The sequence below is a fragment of the Lepisma saccharinum genome, chromosome 14, assembly GCF_977018435.1.
Source record: "Lepisma saccharinum chromosome 14, izLepSacc3.1, whole genome shotgun sequence".
NCBI lineage: Eukaryota > Metazoa > Arthropoda > Insecta > Zygentoma > Lepismatidae > Lepisma > Lepisma saccharinum.
In genome coordinates, this window is record NC_139242.1 from 81,186,771 (window position 1) to 81,211,338 (window position 24,568).

The window sequence follows — 24,568 nt, forward strand, 5'->3', positions numbered from 1 at the left end:
TGCACTTATTTTTCTTAGGAATGTACAAAGCAAGCATTTAGTCTTCATGAAAACCTAAGCATGAAAAATTTCTCCCTATCTGCTAGGAGTTTGGATGGAACAAATTTTGTCTTCTTTCTTATTGTGCCCACTATTGTAAATCCATTTTCAGAAACTCTCTTACCAAATGTAAATCTGTAAAATAATGGTTACTCATTATACTAGGGTTATTTTTTAAGCAAGGTCAGTTTTGCAATAAAAATGAAGTAAATGTTTTTCAAAAAAACATTTGTTTTCTGAATTTACATACACTAATCTATTCTTCTACATAATTTCCTTGCCGGTTTACACATGTATCGTAACAAACTAAGAGTTTTTGGATACCCTCCTCATAGAACTCTGCCGCCTGTGATGATAGCCAGTTACTCAAGGTCGTTTTCATTTCTTCATCAGTGTCTAAACGCTTGTCGCCCAGGAAGGTCTTCAGATGGTGGAAGAGGTGGTAGTCGCTAGGTGAAAGGTCTGGACTGTATGGAGGATGATCAAATACCTCCCAGCCAAAAGATTCGATCAGATCTTAGAGTGTGAACCGCAGCATGTGGCCTTTCATTGTCGTAAATCAGTACAACACCAGCTGACAGCATTCCACGCCGTTTGTTCTGGATTGCTCGACAAAGTTTTCTTAGGGTCTTACAGTAGGAAGCTGAGTTAATTGTTGTTCCTTGCTGCAAAAAGTCCACTAACAAAACACTGTCACTCGTTGCATTGTCTCCGTAAACTTCGCATATCTGGCGATGAATATCCGCAGGTTTCATGTTTCTTGCTGCTAAGAATCAGATGACTGACCGTATTTCACAGTTGGTGGGGAGCTCTATTTTCTTAAAACATTTTAACGAAGCATACAGACTGACGCCGTGAATGCAAATGGTGTCGGATGCTGCTCAACGAATGCACACTCATTCCCACGCACAATTTCAAACAGACCTTGCGCCTACTACTAACTGCTTATCATCACGGGCGGCAGAGTTCTATGAGGAGGGGATCCAAAAACTCATAGTTCATTACGATAAATGTTTAAACTTGCAAGGAAATTATGTAGAAAAATAGAGAAGTGTATGTAAATTCAGAAAATAAATGGCTTTTTGAAAAAACATTTACTTACTTTGTATTTATTGCAAAATGGACCTTACTTAAAAAATAACCCACGTATATATGGTCCTTCTCTGCGGCCGTGCAATCTATGGTGCTGTGCTTTGGGACGGCATGGCACCGACTGAGGCATGGGTTCGAGTCCGCCTGGGTTTTCTCAGCCTGTGTGTAGGTCTGGTGGCAACCCACCATCATGAGGAAATTGAGTAGCTACGAGTGAATAGTGTAATCCCATTTGGAATATCTCCTATAACAGCTGAGGGTTCGACGTGCTGGCCCCACGTAACCCCATTAGCGGTTGAAGATCTCCTCACCTCCAGGTAGGATTGTGGGAGGGAGACTGGCAGTCTGGAGATAGGCCAAGGCCCTTTCAGGGCTGTAGAGCCACGGATTATTATTATTATTATTAATATCATTATATATGTGTGTGATTTTTGTAGTATGGTTCAAACAAGTGAGTCAACCTGTGTTCCACGTCAAAGAAGACAAACATTACAAACCACCATATTTTTTGAACATATCCATCTGTCTAAACTACATCTTTTTCTGCAAGATGGGCTTAATATACTGCATATTATCTGTAATGGCTGCATCTTCTAACCTGTCTACAGTATAAGGGTCCAATGGGTTTTAACACCACTCATATCTTCTTAAAGATACTCCTCTCAAATATATTCCTCTGAATCGTGGTGAGGAAAGCGAATGACAAGAACTTGGTTGGCACAAAGAGACAAGAATATCGTAACTTCTATAATGAAGAATACAAACAAGTTCAGATGGACCAACCCCAATGAAAATTTTGGGGAAAATAGTTATCAATTCTTGGAAGGGAAAAAATGAAAAATTCAGGTCCCTAACTATACCAAACAGATGAGATTTGTTTGACGCCACCTGCCTTGGCTAGGTGCTCCAACTTGCACATTAACTTCTACAGCTGAAACAACATACTGTGCACCCCTAACGTATCATTCACATAAAAGCAGCTGTCAGATGCTCTAAACTGAAAATAAGAAACAAACTGTTGGAACCATTTAATAATATGAACCTTGAACTCCATTGTAATCTATGGGCAAACAGAAAAATTACATGTTCATCAATATTTCTGAATTACTATAACAGTAGTTATAGCACAGTGAACTAAAATTAGGGCTGAGCCAATACCAATGCCGAAGTATCGGTATCAGAAAGTATCGGTAGGAATTCATCTACCAATAACAGCCAATACTTTCCCAGCATATTGGTCTTTCAGGGGATCTGAAAAATGCCATGCAACAGTTTCGTGGAATCTAATAATCTTCGAAAACATGAAAATTCAACCTGTTATGAGATTACATAACATCCATTATTAATATTCTGATGAACATTCTCAAATAAATTTATTGGTAAATTCATGCATATAATTGGAGAAGATTATTTACCCACCAATATTGGTCAATATTTTGAACAAATTTTAAGTAAGTATCGGCAGGACAGGACAGCCAGTGGTAAAAAAAATGACAGTAATCCTATTAGGTGTTTGATGTGTGTGTGTGTGTGTGTGTGTGTGTGTGTGTGTGTGGAAGCCAAATGGTGGTCAGAACAATGCAATGACAGTTGCACTTCTAAGCTGTGGTCTCGCATTACGGTTTGGGAAACTTGTCTCTATAGGGTTAGTGATGTAAGTTTTTGTCAGCTCAACAATTGGCTAATTTGGACTAGATCCACGTCTTAAAGTGGAATTCAAAGCACTATGAAATGTGCCTCCACCAAGGATTGAACCCAGGACTCTTTGCTTGCAAGGTGTCAGGGAAAGCCTTGTGGTGACATGACGTATGAAAAAATGCATTAAACCAAGCAATTCCAATTATAAGAAGAGCATCTAACTACCTGCTTCAGGGATTGTATTTAACTTATTTTGTAGCATGTGAAAATGACATGCACATAAAATATTTCTTTCTTATGTACATATCATGTCAGAGACCCAGCCTTGAGTCCTGATCAAGTCTATTAGATGTAAACTTGCATGTTACATTAGCAATTACAGAGAAGGTAGTAGCACGCTAAAGAAGTCTGCAAACCTCTGGTATTGAGGCAACTCATGAGATGTAGCCATAAGTACACCATCTGCACTTTTGATCTGTTACTCTGTAGTTTACCATGGAAAGAGTATTCAGAATGAACAAGTTATGGAGACATTTTGGAATCCGTGTGCATTGCATGAGCTTGTTTTGTACTGTTGCAAGAGAAATTTATATTTTAACAGTTTTGGCCACAGTAGGCATGTTTGAAAAAGCTGTTAGTTATGCAAGACTGTGAATTCATAGAAAGAACAGAGGAATGGTATGAGAAAACTTAATATCTAATATTTCAATTGGAACAGTACCTGCTTGTTTCAGCTTTTCTTTCCTTTTCTTCTTCACTCCTTGTCCTTTCCTGACTTTCCTTATTAAACAACTCCACTTCTCTCTGGATGCCTGCAAATTCATCCACATTGCAGTTACCTGGTAAGGTGCCATTTTGTACTCTTTCATCAGGTTCTTTGATTGGTAGTCCAACCACTCCTAAAACATGGAAATAATTTTAAACAAAAATTGAAATCTGCATATTAAAACATTTATAACATTCATAAACAAAATAATGTTTGCTTTAATACAAGAAATGCTCACCAACAATTTGGTGTAATTTGATGATATATCACAATAACCTTAGACTAGGGATGGCCAGATCCGGATCCTAGCGGATCCGAAATCCGGATCCAGTTGGTTCCGGATTCTAAAATTTTTCAGATCCGGATCCACATCCGGTACTTTCGGATCTGGATCCAGAATTTTCGGATCCGGATCCAGAATTTTCGGATCCGGATCCAAAACTTTCGGATCCAGAATTTTCGGATCCGGATCTGGGGTCCCGGGTTCGAATCCTGGTCGGGCTAGGTTGTTTGTGAATGTCCATTCATCAATTTCATCATTTCATCACTCATCCTCATCTTCGCAAATTAGCCAAGAGGCACAAAACGCGAAGTAAAATAAACTAAATCAAATCAATCCGGATCCGGAATTTTCGGAACCGGATCCGTTTTTCCATCCCACATGCGCTTCTTTGGAAAGTAAGAATGTGCTTATAGCATATTGTAACCTGCTAATATACATAATACAATAATATAATATACATACACACATATATATATACACAAAGGTCGTTCAAGGTTGACCGGGATTTTCGTACGTAAAAAATCTATGAATAGCCGGATTATGATGAAACGTGCAGGTTATGTAATGTATTTCTTCGCGAGTAACTAGCGCCCGGCATGACGTATTTCGCGCATGCACAGCAGTTGCAGCGAACATGGCGGCAAGCAGTGTGTCTGTGGAGCAGCGGTGTGTAATCAAATTTCTCGTGAAGGAGAAAGTGAAACCAGCTGATATTTTCAGACGATTGCAAGCACAGTATGGTGAACAAACAATGTCACGGACAAGAGTGTACGAATGGTGGGAGCAGTTTCGCAAAGGACGGGAGCTGGTGACAAATGAAGCGCATGGACACATTCGCCCGACTGCAGTCACACCAGTGAATATCGCACGTGTTGAGCAAATTATTCTTGAGAACCGGCGAGTAACAGTGCGGGAAATTGCTGCCGAGGTGAATATCAGTGTCGGGAGTGTTGAGACAATCATTCACGACCACTTACACTTCCGCAAAATCTGTGCAAGGTGGATTCCCCGCCAGCTGACATTCGATCAGAAGTGGACACGCAGGACGGTCTGTGAACAGCTTCTGAATCGGTTTCGAGCAGATGGTGACGAATTGTTGCAATCCATCATCACGTGTGATGAAACATGGTTGCACAATTCAACCCCAGAGACCAAAAGACGCAGCATGGAGTAGCGGCATAAAGGTTCCCCGCCCCCCAAGAAAAGCAAAACGCAGCCGTCTGCTGGAAAGATCATAGCAAGTGTCTTCTGGGACATGAAGGGCATATCCATGTGGATTTTCTGGACAAAGGGAGCACGATTAATGCCCAGTATTACTCCACATTGTTGAGTGGTGCTGTACGAAAGTCCATTCGCAAGAAAAGACCTGGGATGTTGTCTGGAAATGTCATATGTCATTCTTCTCCATGACAATGCCCGCCCTCACACGGCCAATGTGACAACAACAACTCTGGCCGACATGCGCTGGGAAGTTCTGCCCCATCCCCCCTACAGTCCGGATTTAGCCCCCAGTGATTATCATTTGTTACAACCAAGTTCTTTCTACGCCAAAGGAATTCGGGAGCTGCCAGAACGATGGCAACGGTGCCTCGGCACGCACGGAGAATACTTTGAAAAACTGACATAGTTTCGTGTTTCTTCTGCTACCTATTTCCTCTGCAGAAATAAAAGTCCCGGTCAATCTTGAACGACCCTTGTATATATAGTGTGTGTGCGCGCGTGCGCGATTTGTAATTCATTAATGCACTTACAAGGGAGGTCTAAGTCTCCCCCTCCGATTTCCATGAAACTTCCGGGCCCAAATGAAGAAATACGTGATTTTTTTTTTGTTTCGGCAAAAAATTTGTTCTAGGGGGCAACCACCTCTCAAATGTCAAGATGAGGACAAATTGAAGTGGGGATCTGACCCCTGTGTTCCCCTCCGATTTCCATGAAACGTGGCAGGTGTATAGTAGGGATGGCCAGATCCATCCAGAACTTTTTTATTTTAAATTGTAGAACTGTAACTGTAGAACAATTGTATAATTTTTGTATAACATTTCTATCTTGTTATATGTGTTAGAGGTTTCATCCTGGAATGGAATGTCTCACATTTATGTGTGTTTTCATCCCCCCCCCCCCTCAAATGTCAAGATGAGGAGAAATTGAAATGGAGATCTGACCCCGAAACCACGTAAATATGGCATAGGAAGAAACAGGGGGCATACGGCCTCTCTATACACCTGTCAAATTTCATGAGAATCGGTGGGGGACACGGGGGTCAGATCCTTACTTCATTTGTCCTCATCTTGACATTTGAGGGGATTTTGCCCCCTAAAACAGTTTTTAGCTGAAACAAGAAAACACGTAATTCTTCCTTTGGGCCCCTCTATACACCTGGCACGTTTCATGGAAATCGGAGGGGAACACAGGGGTCACATCCCCACTTCAATTTGTCCTCATCTTGACATTTGAGAGGAGGTTGCCCCCTAGAACAAATTTTTTGCTGAAACAAAACAAAACACGTATTTCTTCATTTGGGCCCGTTTATACACACACCTGCCAAGTTTCATGGAAATCGGAGGGGGACACAGGGGTCCGATTGTCACTTCAATTTGTCCTCATCTTCACATTTGAGGGGGTTTTGCCCCCTAAACCCGTTTTTTAGCTGAAACAAAAAAACACGTATTTTTTCCATTGGGCCCCACTATACACCTGCCAAGTTTTATGGAAATCGGAGGGACACAAGGGTCAGATCCTTACTTCAATTTGTCCTCATCTTGACATTTGAGGGGGTTTTGCCCTCTAAAACCGTTTTTTAGCTGAAACAAAAAAACACGTATTTCTTCATTTGGGCCTGACATTACTACGACCCCAAATTTTAACTATGCTTACCCAATCTAACCTTACTGTGAATGGTTCGTGGGGCTACCCGTGAATGGTTTTACGACCCCAAATTTTAACTATGTTTGCCTAACTTAACGTAACCTAACCTTACCGAGAATCGTCAGTGGGGCTATCCGTGAATGGTTTTACGCTAATTGTGATAACGAAGCGATTAAAAATCTTATTTTCATAGCACTTTAACGGCAACTAATAATTTCATGAGTATAAGCAGTACCACAGAAATTACAGAAATGTCAGGTATTGTAAATTCTTGCCGTATTTTTAATTGCATTAAGGTCTAAATGTTTAGGAATGTATATAATTTGCATATTTCACAAACAAAAATTATTAGCATCTGCAGCTAATATGCTCACAGACAAATTTTGCTACATCCTTAAAGTGTCACACATGCAACATATGTTTAATTAATGCTTTTCATGTATTCAAGCTACATCATCATACTCATTTTTTTTTCATTTATTGGCAGAGACTTCAAAGTAATTAATAATTGTATGGAATCAGTTCATTATGAATATTTTAATCCAATCGTACGTCTAGAACCTTACATTTTGTGTAAAATGTCACACACATAACACTGGAATGCCCCATGTAGGAAACTCAGCTGTGGATGAGGTGGTGTCAAAACAAGAGTATAAGATTTAAATATTTAGCCTATTTATTATTTTCTCTAATTTCATTCATGTTCACAAGAAAATCTACATTATGTTTAAATGGAAATTTCACAAAGAGAAGGAAAACTTGGTTTGGAGAGAGATTGAACAATGTAACTGTTAATTTGTGCAAAATTACAAAATGTTCCCCAATTTCTAATGTGCCCTTAGTTGTGGAATTGGTACCAAAAAAATTATTAAAATTCTGATCTCCGGGAAACGTCTCAAATTCATTTATTTTGTTACTTTTCACATTCATACTTACGTATTCTGCATTGCTAAGGATTATTTAAGGTGAGATTTCGCTTCTATCACGAAAATGATTTCAATTTTCCACATATCGAGTAATTATTGATTGTTGCTTTTTCGCTTGTGTTACACACAAAATGGCAGGCAAATCTTGACTAGCGTTGTCTATCATCAGTGGGTATGCAGTGTTTCCAACCTCCTTCACTGAAAAATACCTACTTTTATGTTACTGATTTTGTATTTTTTCCCGGGTTCAAAAACCCCACGAACCATGCACACATAACCCCACACACCATTTACGGATAGCCCCACAAACCATTCATAAATAGCCCCACAAACCATACATAAATAGCCCCACGAACCATGCACGGCAAGGTTAGGTAAGGCAAACATACAAACATAGTTAAAATTGTCATCATCTTGGAAACCAACGGCGTGGTTGGAAACACTGACCAGGGGTTACATCATCAAACGCAAAGAACACCTGGTTCACGTAGTGGAAAGTAATGGAGGCAAGAGCTTTTGTCAATATTTACATATGATTGGCACGATTGTATGTCATTGTGGACCATTCCAATAGTTCATACTTTGCATTCTTACATCTAAAAAAAACATTCATTTAATATCCTCTGTTGTTCAAGTTCCTTTTGATTTATTGTGATTTCATCATGCTACGTAGGCAATTTTTACATGGTTCGATTTTGATTTATGTTTGTTACCACATACTGTGAAGTTCTAGCAATTTCTTACACCAAAATGTTTGAAGATTTTCTTCAATACATGCTTTCGTAGTTACATTAGGCAGGTCAGGTTTAGTTCCCTTAGCATTTTAATATTAGCCCTAAATGCTTTGTGGTTAAGTTAGGCAGGTCAGGTTTAGTACTCCTAGCATTATAATAATGGCTTGGCCATGGGAAGAGGCACATGCTTGCACAAGGTAATTTTTTAGTTGTTTTTTTCAACGAAATAACTTTTTATCGAAATCCAAAAAGTACCCATTACTTTAATGAAATATCGTGCGACATTCATTGACAAAATTCTACAATAATTCGTCTTTCAGTACTAGTTTACTATCCTTCGGACACATTTATTTATTTTTACAGAAGAAACTACTTAGCCTACTGTAATAAGTTCCTGTAGCATTGTCGAACATCGGGAAGGTGTTTTGTGTGATGTGGGAATGTTTCATAGCTGAAATTTATGTTGTTTGTTCAAAATTAATTCTCCGACGGAGAATAGCTAGCCCCACGAACCATTGGCGCGTGGATAGGTTAGTTCTGTTAGGTTAGGAAACATAGTTAAAATTTGGTGTTGTGTTAGTATCAGGATCTAGAAATTGGAAATAATTGCGAACCATTGGCGCTAGCCCCACGAACCATTGACACGTGGTTAGGTTAGGCAAACATAGTTAAAATTTGGTGTCGTGGTAATATCAGGAATATATATATTTGGTTGTGAAACAAAAAAAATCGCGAAAATCGACAGTTTCTATTCCGAAAACTAACGCCTTATTTTCACTTATTTTGCAATTTCTAGATGTTCTACACCTTCAGAAATGTTCCGCGAAGCAGATACGTAAGTACGAATGTCAAAAATTGACGAAACGAAAAAATTAGAGGTGTCCGAAGGACAGTAAATTTTTACCTTGTCTTTCTGCTGGGAGAATTAGAAAAAATCATAAAACAATCGGTAATGTTACCTAATCTGTCATACTTGATGGGCGGTCATTGTGTTTCAGCATTGTTGTTAAAAAAAATTCTTGTGATTCTCGAATTGCTTGTAGCTCAGTGCATGTTTTTTTTTTTGCTTTTTTTGTTTTTTTGAGCATAAGAGGTAATATGCCATCATGGACTTCCTGAAGGAGGGCCACAGCCTCCCTTGGTAAATGGATGCCAACCACTCTTAAGGGAGAAAATATGCGTCGTTTGCCCCTCGAATAATACTTTGCTCACATTTCCCTGGAAAAATCCTCCAGACGTCTATGTATGTCAATGGCTTGCCTTGAACAAGCTGTTCCTGTCAAATTTGCAAACATGTTACCGCTAATACCAAGCAAAATTAAGCACGTCACTAGTATTCTTCAGTTTTATTTGCATATTATCATAGATGCATACTAATAACTTATTGATATTTCAAGTAGTGGCTCAAGGTTCCATGCACGTTTCACGTTTTCTTAATTTTCAGCATCGTACCCCTTCATGTTTAATCCTGGCGCCGTCGCCGTCTACCCACTATATTTTGTAAAAAAATCCAGGCCAAAAAGTGAAGAGTATTTATATCATAGAAACGGAATCTATTGAGTATGTTAACATAAAAATGCACATTCATTTGAAAAGCAAAAAATACAAAGTAGCCTAGATTTTGGCATGTGCAAGGCTAATTTACATTAACATTGCTGAATCTATCATCTCATTCTCAAAATGCACTTTTTTATGAAGCAATTTCCAATATACGATACCCACATACAACACACATTCAGAAGGTTAAAAACTGCTTCTAGATAATGTTCTTCTGATGGTGTGACCCTTCCGACGAATCCATGCCGGAACTCTAATGGCACTATGTTGATGCATTAAAAAAATAATGCAGCCTATTTTTACTTCTCCACTTGATATCTATTGGTCGTTCTCGAAGGAAAAGAAAAACACAACAGCAAGTCAGAAATGCATTGATTCTATCACAACAGTCATGTCTTAATAAGCGCACACGCGTTAGGCTTCCTATCTTGAAATTGTATTAGATGTGTATTTTGTTTACACCTTTATTACACGTGATTTGAATAAAATGATGAAACAAAAGACTGACGCCATATTGGAATATGTTCTCATCACCATTTTGATTTGTAGAGCTGTCAGAAAACAACTCGTAGCTCAGTTTTATGGCATAGGTATGACATTCTCATACGATATATAATATTTTTGTTATCTATACAACGTAAATATAAAACATGACAATCATAAGGGCTTATTGATTGACCTTCATTTGTTAACAAAAGAGGAACTTCGCCGTGAAACACAAGACGATCAAGTATCGTCTTTAAGCTGTCTACAAAAACTAGTCACTGAACAATTGAAGAAAAGAATAACATTTCCTTACCATTACAAGCCTGATCGCTGTTTGGCAAGTTTAGGGTGGTAACGTCGGAATTAAAGGTTCCCGAGCCATTACCAGCGGACATCCTGATGCATAAAGCTGCAACGCATACATGGCATTAAACGATGCGCAGAACAAATGACTGTCTGTTTGCGCATTCGCGGCTGTTTAAATTGGCGGAAGGATATGTAATTGAACCAACCACGATCGAATGGAATTACAAGATGAGTGAATCTACACTTTTACAAATTTGCCCCAAATTGAAAAATGTGGGATTTGCGTTTCAAATTCTGGACAAAATTGTTTTAAGATTTCGGTATAAAAACACGGGTATATGAAACAAGGGGAAAACAATACTTTCTAGTTTCTACATTTGCATACTAAGTTTTTTGTATGATTGTTATCGCGGGTTCCAGGCACGTATCCAAGGGGGGGGGGGCTTAGAGGGCTCGAGCCCCCCCGAAAGTTTTCGGTTTACACTAGATAAAATGAGGTTTTTGGTTCCTTGTGGTGTGAAATAAAATAATGTGATAATTTAAGGAGAGAAATAATTATCGAGGAATGACGGAGAATGTTCTATAACCCTGTTATTACTAATAGCACGTATCCAAGGTGGGGTACAGGGGGCTCAATGCCCCTCCAGGAAATTTACACTAGATAATATTAGGTTTTCGGCTTCTTGAATAATGTGACAATAATTTAAGGAGAGAAATAATTATGGAGGCAAGACGGAGAATGTTCTATAACCCTGTTTATTGCTATTATAATAGCACGTATCCAAGGTGGGAATCAGGGGGCTCGAACCTCCCCTTCAGGAAATTTTTCAGTTTATGCTATATAAAATTAGGTTTTTGGCTTCTTGAATAATGTGATGATAATTTGAGAGAAATAATTATTGAGACAAGACGGAGAATGTTCTATAACCCAGTTATTGTTAATAGCGCGTATCCAAGGGGGCAATGAGGTGGCTCGAGACCCCCAGGAAGTTTTTTAGTTTACACTAGATAAAATTAGGTTATCGGCTTCTTGAATAATGTGAAGATGATTTAAGGAGATAAATAATTATCGAGACACGGCGGAGAATGTTGTATAACGCTATTGTTAATAGCAAGTATCCATGGTGGGATCAGGTGGCTCGAGCCCCCTTCAGGAAATGGTTCTGTATACACTAGATAATATTGGGTTTTTGGATCCTTGAACAAATGATAATTTGAGAGAAATAATTATCGAGACAAGACGGAGAATGTTCTATAACACAGTGTTATTGTTAATAGCGCATATCCAACGTGGGGATCAGGGGGGCTCGAGCCCCCCTTCCCTTCAGTTAATTTTTCTGTTTACACTAGATAAAATTAGGTTTTTGTCTTATTGAATAATGTGACTATAATTTAAGGAGAGAAATACTTATCAAGAATTTTTTGTCCAGCTAATAAAGTTCGATGTACCCTGATATACATGTTTTGTTGTCAAATACAGTTATTGCAATTACTATTTTTCAAAGGTAAATTCAAGTGTATTAGGTTCAGGGACGGCGCCAGGGGTGGGCACGGGTGGGCAAGCGCCCACCCAAAAATTCCTGTGCCCACCCGATTGCCCACCCAATCAAATTCAATAAGTACATATACTTGGAGATATATGAATAATTCGATAAATAAGTGTATTCTGGTGTTCATAACATTTATATTTTACTTGTGAATATTATCTATGCTAGAAATATTCACATATTATCAACCCATAAAAAGCCAATTTTGTCGTTAGAAAGTGAAAGTAAATACTAGAGCTATTGAAACAAAAACTGTGATCAAATGAATACTTCCATGATTGAAAGCAGTTAGTAGGCTTAGGAGGCTCAAAATTATGCAGGGTATGATCAAGATTATATCAGAATTTAGGTTGAACTTGAGGATTGCATATCCGGGCCTCCACACACGTATATAAATCCCGGCCTGGGTTGGTTAAAATAATCTCTAAATAAACAAATAAAATCATCATCTTAGCGTTACTTCCACCGGCAACACAATACATTATTTTGACTTTTTAATTATTATTATTAGAATAATTTAATCAAGAAGACTTAGATGGGCAGGCCATGTGACACGAATGGCAGAGGAAGAAAATAGTTTACAGGATTCTTGTTGGGAAACCTGATGGTAAGAGAGCAGTAGGAAGGCCAAGACGAGGATGGAGGGATAACGTTGAGATGGACCTAAAATAAATCGGCAAGGATCGAAAAGATTGGATTGATCTTGCCCCGAATAGGGACAGATGGAAGGCTTCTGTTGCTGAAGCCATAAACCTAGAGAGTATAATATAGTTTTAATTAGCTCTGCATTAAAATTCCAGAAGTGTCCTTTTTTTTATTTCATTACAATTTTTATATACTTCTTATCTTCAAATATCAATATGGTATGCGAAATATCAACTTTATATTCATTTTACTAATAAGAAGGAATCACAATAATCACTACAATACTGCAGTGAATAAATTTTAATAAACCAGTTATGTATGGAAAAAGCTACAGAATTATTCAATTGCTAATGAGTGGCTTAACCTATTTAGAAATCCTCGTTCCATACATAAATTTTGCCACATGAATCAGCCAAAAATGTCAACAGAATCTGTAGATGCAGCTGAAGTAAAGAAAGAAAGTTATGTCACGAAGTATCCAGAAGACGATTTTATTAGTTTGTTTTTAAATCCACTTTTATGCTCAGATAGGCTAATCGGGACTAAACCTACTGTTTAACGTGGAACCAGTGTGCATTGTGCTTACACCAGAGGAGGGGGAGTCGAACACAGGACGTCTTCATTATAATGCGACAGCGTTATGCCTTTGGGGGGAAATATACAGAAAGAACTCGCACCAAACGTGGCATTTTATCACCACAGAAGATGCGTCCATTTTAGGAGGGTGATTGCCTGAGGCAAATATTTGAGACTTTGGGAAAACAACATCATTGTTCACGGAATTAGCTGCCTTGACTTGATCCACTAATGAAACGCTGTGCAATTGAAACTACCATCTCAACTGTCTAAGAGGTATGAACTAATGCAACTCCATTTTTGGAACAGTAAGTTGTGGTTGATTTGTTATATTTAACCTTTAAACAGCCGAGCCGGTTTTCGAAAGTAACCCCTCTCTCGCCGCGGCCTTTGCACGCGATTTTTAAATTTTTACACTTATTTCAGGAAAACGTTATATCTCGGATACTATTTGAGCAGTCTACTTCGGATAACTTTTGTTTGAAAGCAAAATCATCAGAGCACGCAACCGTGTATAATTCAGAAAGACCAAGTGAGAAAAACGGGGTTGGGAGGGGCCAAGTCCCAAAATTTCAATGAAAATAGTCTGGCGTTCGCACCCTCTTCTCCCGTTATTTTGGAAAAAGGGCGCAAACATTTGCATTGTTTTCAAAGAGTAGACCTTTTGCAACAAACCGAAACTTGTTTCAAGTTCTAGTTCTCACACAAGATGAAATATGAAGCAATATGTACAATTTGCATTTTGGCTAAAAATAGCTAATTTGCATATTAGAGAAAGGGGGGTGGGTTTTCTTCCACATGACATTTCAATGTCTTGTCTCAACATCTGTCAGCTTTTTCAACCTCACATACAAGTATGAAGGTCCTAAAAGCACGTGAATGTTGTAATCCGCACCATGGGTCATATATGACCCATTGGCTGTTTAAAGGTTAAGTCATTTTTCTGCTAATTTTGATCATGACGACGATAAGGTTCAATGGTGATTAGATTAAAGTTACGAAGGGGCGAAATCAAACACAAGCTGACACTCAAAATACAAACCCTCATAAATTATTACTTTGACAGTGGTTCCAAGCACCAGGGACTCGTTGCCTGAAAAATCAAGTTTCCAGGGTGTGCTGCACAGGATAGAGGTTGACATTCTAGTGTGTTCGAAATGGTCACGCCATGCAACCCAAGTCATTATGAAAAATAGATGAATTATTACTGGCAAGGTGATCAACTTCGCTGAATTCCTTGTGTCCTAAATAATTTTGTTACCTCAAAAAATATGTTCAAGTAACCAACCATACGTGTATTGCTTCTCCCGCATTAGTATCATGACAGTTCAGTAAATGAATAACAACTTAGCTAATAATCTCTTTGATTCTGAACAGATTTTTCGATCTTACTTGTTTGTGAGTGATATTCTGTCAAAATAGCCTTTCATTAGCAAAGGAATACTTCATGGACAATGAACAAAGAATTTGATTTCCGTGTGTGTTTTAAATCATTCCTAATAAGACGTTCATTTCAATCCAAACATTCAGTGGCGGCGATTAGGAGAACCGGGAAGTGGGGGATGCGGTTCCCTCGCCAAATTTTGCCACTTTTTGCCCCTGCACTATGGCCTTTTTATGCTAAGCCTTTTCTACCAAGAAAAAATATATTGTCCTTGCCCCTCAAATGTTGGCACCCAATCGCCGCTACTACAAACATTCAGATAGATTTATCAGTTGTACAAACCTTGTAAGCTAAGAAAAGTGACCCCTAAGGAGTAAGAAAACTCTTTCTGTCAAAAACTCATACGACGAAAATACTATGCTCAGGAACATGCATTTAAATTAGAGAAACTTCACGATTGTCTACCATCGCACTTTCTATCATTGTCGCCGAATGCATAAAATCAAGTATGTGCCTTGTATTTGCAACACAGGCTTAAATCTAATTCAAATTTATTTCACTGTATTAACATGCATACATTAGAATGTATGGCTGGGGTATGGCTGCGCATGTGTAAACACTTCCTTGTGTCCATCAGAGACAAAACGAAAGGAAATGGAACAAGCTGCGAGAATAGATTAGAAAAGAATAAAGAGGAAAACAACTAACTAACTAACTAACTAACTCTCTAGCCTTCTTAAACCCGAAGGTTCATGGCTGTAGCAACACAGGCCTTCCATGTTTCCCTATTTTGAGCAAGATCTATATACTCTTTTCCATCCCTACCGATTTCCCTTAGGTCCATCTCAACGTTGTCCCTCCATCTTCGTCTTGGCCTTCCTACAGGTCTCTTACCATCAGGTTTCCCAACAAGAATCCTGTAAACTCCTCGTTCCTCTCCCATTCGTGCCACATGGCCTGCCCACCTAAGTCTTCTTGATTTAATTATTATAATAATATCTGGACATGAATACAAATTATGTAGTTCTAAATTATGTAACCTTCTCCACTCACCTGTCTCCTCATCCCTTTTAGGTCCAAATATTTTCCTAAGGATCTTATTTTCAAATACTCTCAATTTATGTTCCTCTTTCAATGTAAGGGACCAAGTTTCACATGCATATAATACTACAGGCAAAATTACTGTTTTGTATATTTTAACTTTCAGTTTCTTAGATATTAAACGAGAAGACAAAAGTTTATGAAGAGAGAAGTAACATGCATTTCCTGAATTAAGCCTACTTTTTATTTCCTCTTTAATATAATTTTCATTTGTTAATATTACTCCTAAGTATTTGAATTTGGAAACTGGTTCAAACGAGTTGTTATCAATAATTAGATTTTGATTATTACCTAACACTTGGTTTCGGCCTGTAAGCATATATTTAGTTTTCTCTTTGTTAACTTCCAAACCTATCTCTTTTACCTTCCTAACAGCATATTCTAAGGCAAAATTAAAGAGCAATGGAGATAATGCATCTCCTTGTTTTAACCCATCATGAATTGTAAATTTGTCAGACATATTAATACCCACACGAATTTTACTTTCTGTTTCACTGGTGCATACTTTTATCATACTAACAAGCTTCTTAGGTATTCCAAACTCAACTAATATATTATATAGTTTATCTCTTTTGACTGAATCATATGCTTTTTTGAAATCAATGAATAGCTGATGGACATTTTGATTATATTCCCACTTTTTTTCAAGTGTCTGTCTGATGTGAAAAATTTGATCTGTAGTTGATCTGTTACGTTTAAATCCACATTGATAATCACCTATAATTTCATTAGCATATGGGGTTAGTCTTGTTAAAAGAATGTTAGATAATATTTTATATGTTGTTGAGAGTAGAGAAATTCCACGGTAATTATTGCAGTTCATTTTATCACCTTTTTTAAACACAGGAACAATTATGGATTCTTTCCACTGTTGAGGGATTTCTTCTTTATTCCATATTAAACAGATTAATTTATGAATTTGATACATTAATGAATTTCCACCATATTTAATTAACTCAGCTGGTATTAAATCAATGCCAGGTGCTTTGTTATTCTTTAGCCTTTTAATAGCATCTTTAACTTCAGTCAAGTTGGGTTCTGGAACTAAAGGTTCTGCTGTGTGTACTTCATTCACTTCTGATTTATCTCCTACATGGACATTTAAAAGGTCATTAAAGTAGTTCTTCCATCTATTTAAAAGAAGAAAACAAGGAAAGGAAAAAGAAGTAAGAGGAAAATCGGGAGTGTAAGAGAGAGGGGGATACATACGTACACATACATGGTCTTACATTTATACTGCCCACCCTAACCTATCAATAAGGAGCTTCTGCCCACCCGGTCGAAAATTTCTGGCGCCGTCCCTGATTAGGTTCCACCTTAAGGAAAAAGAAATTGCCCCTCTTCCCGCAAACAAAAATAAATCTCAATTTATGCTTTACTTAGCTTTACCCCCCCCCCCAAATCTCTTAACAAATCGTCGCCTATGCACATCACCCCCTTCCTATTTAAAAAAAAATGAGTTGAATTCAATATGGCGGCCACTAATATGGTGGACATCCGCTTGAAACACACCCATGTGGTTGGTTCCCCCTAAGCCTAACCTGTTTCTATCATGACCAATAATTGTACCCAGCCTAACTCCTTTACTTTTTATAGGGGTGTTAACGGATTTTTTAATCACCCTGTAGGCCCTCGTATGTGAGTTTGTCAACATGATATCAAGAATTACACACACAGACATTATATATGTGTAATATAAATAAATATATATAATGTGTGTGTGAGTGAAGGTAGGTAGAGGGGGCCTTTGGTAATATTTTGCGGGGGGGGGGGGCAAGATTTGTAGATCCGGCACTGCTTCCTTTGTTTTGTGCCGATATATGACAAGACTGCAGAAGCTGTGACAGACAATTTTGAACACTTGCGAGTGCTTAGGCCTGAATATGAACAATTTGGTGAGTTTCGGCTTTTATAGGAGCTGCAAACATGGGAGAACAAGACACAGTAGTGGTGTTCAGGCTCGAATCAGAGAGAAATATTCGAGAACTGTCTGCGTCCAGTTCGCGGCCCACAGTTTGAATCTCGCGTTGTCGAGTGGGTTGTCCATCCCGTGCGTGTATAACAGCTTCGTAAAAACACTCAAAAACACCATAGATGTTTTGATGCCTGAATTGGATCTAGCACACAATGTTAATGCATGGAAACAGACAAGTCGAGTGGTAAAAAACGTTCCGATTTCACGTTCTGATTAAAATGGCATCCTTAAACAGTGGCAACGATTTAGGGGATAGTTGCTTCCCATTTTTTTACCTCCACTCTATGGCCTCTTAATTCTAAGCCTTGTCTACCAAGTAAAGTGTAAACTTTCCTTGCACCGCTCTCCCCCCCACCCCCGTTTTGGAACCCAATTGCCACCACTGGCCTTAACATACAATTGTGATGTTCTATCCATATCCCTTGAAAAATGGTGTTCATCCCCCCCCCCTTCCGAAAAGAAATCCTGGATACGTGCCTCGCGGGTTCGATACTCTGTAGGAGCATTGTCAGAGGGTCAGTGGTTCGAGGGTATCTTAAACCGGGGCCAGGAGAGTACCATACAGGACAGTTCGGCCCGCAATTCGGATGGGCTGAAACGTAAAGGAGCTCGAAAAAGAGTACACATTATAATTGCATTTCTCATCATAGGCATGCACAAGAGAGGGCAGTTACCCCATCCCCTAATACTTCAACTTAGAAATTTGTTACACTTTTTTTCTTTTTTTTTTCGGAATAATCCAACACATATACAGCTTCACATGCCATCTACGCATGGTATCTTTGAAAGAATTTTAGAAGAAAGAGTAGAGAAATTTCTTTCTTTAAATTCTATTTCAGCATGGATGTCAGCAGGAATTTTCAGGGAGAGGCATTTTTTTCCGGGGCGGGGGGCAAACGAGGCACATTCTCCCCTTTAATATTGCTGTCTCCTCAAATAAGATTGTTTTAGTTTCAAGCCATCATGTTCCTGCAAGGTCCTTGCAATAATTACAATATATTGCTATGACTGAAGGGGGGGCAGTTGCCCCCCTGAGAACCTGCTTTGCCCCCCCTGAGAACCTGCTTTGCACCACTGTGAAAAATACAGAACACATTCTTACCTGGAATTTTCACTAATCTTTACAATTATATCATGTGTTACTTACTCTAGCAACATAACAAAGACACTTATTGATTTTGTGATTTATTAAGGTGTACGGGATTCCGTATAATGTCGAATCAGGATTGGGGGAAAAGTTCCCTTCCAGATTCAGACTTCGGGAAATGATTTCGCAATTTTCAGTATGTAGAACAGTTGTGAAATTTTGAGTAGTCTTGTATTAAAGGTGCCTAATGTGTTTTTCTTGGTTGTGTTGTTATGAACTTGGAACTGCTTAAACTTTTGTTTCCCAAGTCTACCTTTTAGTAATAGTGATCCATACAGAGAGAGAGTTGATATTTGAATTTTGTTACTTAGCGTTGCTTTTCTGCCACTTCTAGCTAATCGATGACGTGAAATTGATGAAGAGACATTCAGAAACAGTGCCGCAACCACAGGGGGGCAGAAGGCATTGTCCGCCCCCCCCCCGACCTTGGACGAAAGTCCATTCTAGGGGAAGCAAACATTGAAGTAAAAAAACAAGACTAGGAGAATCTAAGAATAGCAATTGAATACTCATGATGGAATTAGTTGTCACGTGTTCTTTGAATTTTTCTTCCAGACGACCAAGGGCACTGGCAAGGGGCACAGAGGGGCAATTGCCCCCCCCTCGATTTCAAATTTTATACAAACAACAAAAATACATTTCGTAAAATTTTCTTGCTCGCTTCGCTCGCAGTTTCTGCTGTTCTTATAGTCCAAGTTCAGAGCCATAGCTATGGTGGTGACGGGAGTCGGCCCTGTGAGCCAAACGATCTATATGAAAAAATAAGTAAAGAGAATGCCATGGCGACCCGTAAAATTATTTGCGTCTATTAAAACAATTTATTTCTATGAAACTTAATATAAAATATTAATGATGACACTGTAATCCAAGAAGTCATTGATCAATCAAGGGATTCCTATTTGTTCGTCAGGTGTCAAAACATGTATTTCCACTATCATATAATACAATTCACACAATATTTTGCAAAATGGTTAACGTAACCAGTAGGCAAACATTGTCTGTAGTGATGGAAGAGTCTCCCCTTTGAAGGAAATAGAGTCCGTGTGGGCTAAGGGACCCATGTTTTAATGTTTTGGCAAGTACAAAAAATGTATTACAAATTTTTACACAATTCATCAAAGTGTAGATAATATGTAATTTTTATTATGGTGTTGTTGGATTCTCGTTAGATTCCTTTGTGCGTAAAAATATTTCATACTGGAAAATAGAGGGAATCATTATGAAGTATGATTTATGAAGGACTCCCTTAATCAGTTCTGCAGAGAGGCCCAAAGCTGTTGGTACATCGTCTATTAACATTATCGACCTGCAAATATCAAAGTAGATACAGTCCCTATTAGCCTATTTATGTTAAACTTTATCTTTATATTCTTTGGCAATCTGGAAAGGTCATTATCGAAATATTGGTATTTGATGTTGCTCGAAGTTTTTTTTTGTTCGTTGGAGTTTCAAGCTATCATCCCTTTTCTGTTACTTATCTCTTTTGGGGGAGGGGGCAAGTGCCTCTGTGTACCCCGCTATATCTGCCAAGGCGACACAATATATTAAAAATTTGCCCCCTCTAGGATTGACTTCCTTCCCCTACAAAGAATTTCTGGCTACGGGCCTGGACGGGGATCTGAGATATCCGGAAAGTCTTTATATATTGTAGCGCGAGAACATCGGCGTGTGGTGCTGCGAAAGAAAGACATCAGATTATGTGCCTACTGCCTATGCAAATTATCCTAGTGATCGGGATGCTTTATGAGAATTCTGTTAATTGAGGGAAAGCATCACTCCACGTTTCCCCCGAGAAAAAGTCCTGCGGGCGGCCTTGTCACACGCAAAGTTATCTGAAGGCGGAAGCAAAGGACTGCTTTGTGTTTAGAGATATTGGTTGGTTCATTTTAAGTCAATTGTTGTACGAGGTGTTTCACTCGCTCTCGACCACTGATTTTCTCTTATAAAAATCAACCTATTGGTCATAATGTAATGAAATTTGCTACGGACATACGGAGAGCGAGTGAAACACCATGTAGTTGGGAAGACTTTATAGCCATCACAGTTTGACCTGCTTTCGGCAATGAATAACGTAATATAATATAAACACCGTTGAAATATGTAATGACTTAGGTATAGAAGAAATTCCTCCAGTCAAAAGAGTTGGTGTTTTAAGTCCACTTTATGCACAGTAAGGCTAATCGGGACTGGACCTACGGTTTAAAGTGGGATCCGAACCACTATGTACCTCCACCGGGAATCGGACCCCTTGATTACAAGGCGACGATGCTACCACTGCACCATCGGGGAGGCCCTCCAGTCAAAAGAGAAAAGCGCATCATCGACTAGATGATACGTAACGAAATTTAGTCCTGTTCAAATCAAAAGAGGAAGAATTCAAATTACACTTTGCGCCTTCCTCGACTCACTCGCCAGCGGAATCGATGTTAGTTTCGGTCAGGAAATTGTAAATGTGGTGAATGTAGTGAGCAGACTAACCTAATGAAAAAGATATCAGGCTTATTTCTGCTCAGTTAATTGTGTCCGAGACTGAGCTGCGTCCGGAAGTCCGATTTCTTCAAAAAGCTCTAAACCGACTCCCATGGGAAATGTCTTAAATGGTTGAGTGATTCTGATACTACCTCAATTGCAATATATATAATTGTTTGTAAAGTGCTGAAGATGTTTTTCCTGTGACAAGTTGTTCGTGCAAAAGAGTGTCCCCTACATACGTACACGTGTAGATTTAATAGACTCAGCTTTCCTTTACTAAGTAAATAGGAATTCAATTTCCATATGGGGATATCATATGACACACATAAAACAGTGAGATGGAATGAGGTTTTCTTTTCCCGATTGAACTTCCAAGGCTTTTGCACCCCCTCCCCCTAATCAGAGGTTGTACGCACATTTATGTTTCTCATATACAACATTTCCGCTAAATTTCACGGTAACGTGCTTCGACATTTTTATCAATTTAATATTGTCTTAAATAAAATAAAAATGGCATAGTGATTCCTAAATAAAATTAATTTTAATACTGACAAATAACAGTTTTACCATACTGTGTAATAGTTTGCTATGAAACCCGATTTAACGATTACCAATTACTAGGTAATTCACGGATAGTAAGTTACGAAAACTACACACACAAGCTTCATTTTGAATATCAATAACTACACGGCTGATATAATATGAAAGTACAAAATATAGAACTTATACGTAATAAAATAAGACTTACTAATGTGAAATATGTTACAGAGTAGCTTATCAAAATTTACACATAAGCCAGTTTCTGAAAGAAAAAAAAATCTTTACTTCTTGCAAATGAAATGCTCTTATTTCATATTAAATTTCGCTTATTCCTTTGTTACAAACAAAAAAGAAATATTTTAGGAAAGAGACAGTCAACTGTTGTATCGTATGAAATAATTGATAATTGAGCAAGTGCAGAAATTTGTTTGTAAGATTATCAACTCTAGATATAATGAGAAAATCTTACCTAGCAAGGACAAGTTTCTCAAATAATTGCTATTGAACATCGTAAGATATTGCAAAGGTAAATCCTCCTTACGCTGCTTCAAGCTATTTCATGGAAACATTATAATAACATGATAAACTTAGGTGCTAACGTTGGAGGTTTGAACAAGGGAAAATGCATAGAGAGTAAAGATTGTCAGGTCCGGCGGGTCTGGCCTGATTTGATTTTATAACCAACAGAGTTATCTAGTATCAGACTGGTAATGACGAGATTCGCAGGTGACACTGTGCATGCTCCACCGTAAAAACAGTGCGGTGATAAGATGGCTGCAATGAGAATTTCACATTGGTTAAAACTAAATTATAAATTGGAAACTTAACACAAAAGATGAACAATTGAGAATGTCTTTCTTGGTAATGGGTGATTTTACAATTGTTTGAAAGTTTGATCACTGAGAATCTATTTAAAATTAGACAGGTAGTTTGGGAACAAATGAGGATGCAGAATGGATAAGAATGGTGAAATACTCAGTAGGAGGTGAACTGGGTGGGCAATTGTCCCATTGTCTCAAGGTCTAGCACGCCCCTGAAAAAGTAATGTATCTTACATTCCTCTTCTGACGCAAAGCATACCGCACTATTATTTTTGGGGTTTTGTGAAGTTTATTTTTCTTCAGTATTAAAGTTTGCGAGTATTTCTGTCGAACCAGTTTTTCTCTTCCATTATGTTATGAGTGTTTTGATTATGATGTACCTAAAAACGCCTTATTGCATGAAAAAGTATAGAAAATGTATGTTCAGTGGTATATTGAAAATAAATGGCATAGTTAAAATTAAGGTAAGAGAAAACACTTCCCCGAACTTCCACAAGTCTAAAGAAACTGCATTCGGTAAGTAATTTCTCCTGTAAATTTGAAGAAATCCGTTTGTCCGATACGAGAAATTTACCATGGAATTGAGTCGATCGATTTATTTAGTTTTACTTTGCTATTCTGCCACTTTTGGCTAATCGCGAAGATAAGTATCAGTATTTATATGATGAAATTATAAAGGGACACACACTAAGAACGCCCATGCCCAGTGGCGCAACCACAGGGGCGGGCAGGGGGGCATTGCCTTCCTAACCTTCGACGGAAGTCAATTCTAGGCAGCAAACATTGACGGCCAAGGGCACCTGTAGGGGGGGGGCACAGAGGAGCAATTACCCCTTTCAATTTAAAATTTTATGCAAATAAATTATGTAAAATTTTCTTGCTCGCTTCGATCGCAACGCCTGCTTTTCTCATTTACGTCAAGTTCAGAGCTGTAGCTAGGGGGCGCCGGAAGTCGGCCATGGGCGCTGATCGATCTAAATGATAAGAAGTTGTGAGACAACAGAGAATGCCTTGGTCCCCCGTGATATTATTTGCACCCTACCAGGGGCAAATAGGGGACTTCAAGGGGAGCAAACAATGACGACCAAGGGCACCCGCAAAGGGGAAAGAAACAATATGCCCCCTTCGATTTCAAATTTTATGCAAATAGAAATACATTTCGTAAAATCTTCTTGATCGCTTCGCTCGCAATGCCTGTTTCTCTCAGTCTTGTCAAGTTCAAAGCCGTAGGTAGGGGGGGCGGTGTTAGTCGGCCATGGGCGCCGAATGATCTAAATGAAAAAAAAAGTTGTGAAAGAGAGAATGCCATGGCGTTCAGTGAAATTATTGGCACCCTATTAAATCAATATTGATTTCAATTGCAAAAGTTGGATCTAAAAATGTTCTTGCTCGCTTCGCTAGCAATGTGATTGTTTTCTGTAATGTATTTCAATAATATATATATGTATTGAATTAACTTAAAATACGTATACAATTTAGTGTTAGCGTGTTGCATATGTGTTTTCTTATTTTATGTGGCTCCATGTTGCATATGTGTAAAACGTATGTTGTACATGAATGTTATACATGTTATATGTACAAAAATAATTATCTTCGGAATGCATTTATCATTCATTTTCTGCCATTCAAAAATACAGTTTGTGTGTTTGTTTTCCATTATTAGCTAAT

General features: G+C 38.4%; 1 protein-coding gene across 7 annotated transcripts in view; it reads right to left on the bottom strand.

The window, feature by feature from the left end:
* The window catches only part of LOC145999076 (uncharacterized), an 85,979-nt gene extending 63,294 nt beyond the window's left edge, over positions 1–22,685 (bottom strand). For 5 of the 7 annotated variants that reach the window (XM_083136050.1, XM_083136046.1, XM_083136049.1 and 2 more), the window contains exons 1-2: positions 10,700–10,823; positions 3,491–3,668 (exon numbers count right to left, since the gene is read on the bottom strand). In XM_083136050.1, the coding sequence (XP_082992176.1) occupies positions 3,491–3,668; positions 10,700–10,781 (260 nt within the window). In that variant the 5' untranslated portion in view covers positions 10,782–10,823. Of the gene's footprint in view, positions 1–3,490; positions 3,669–10,065; positions 10,429–10,699; positions 10,824–22,548 lie in introns of those variants that run through there. The other 2 variants (XM_083136048.1, XM_083136051.1) reach the window with 2 other exon arrangements.
* Between the last annotated feature and the right edge of the window lie 1,883 nt (positions 22,686–24,568).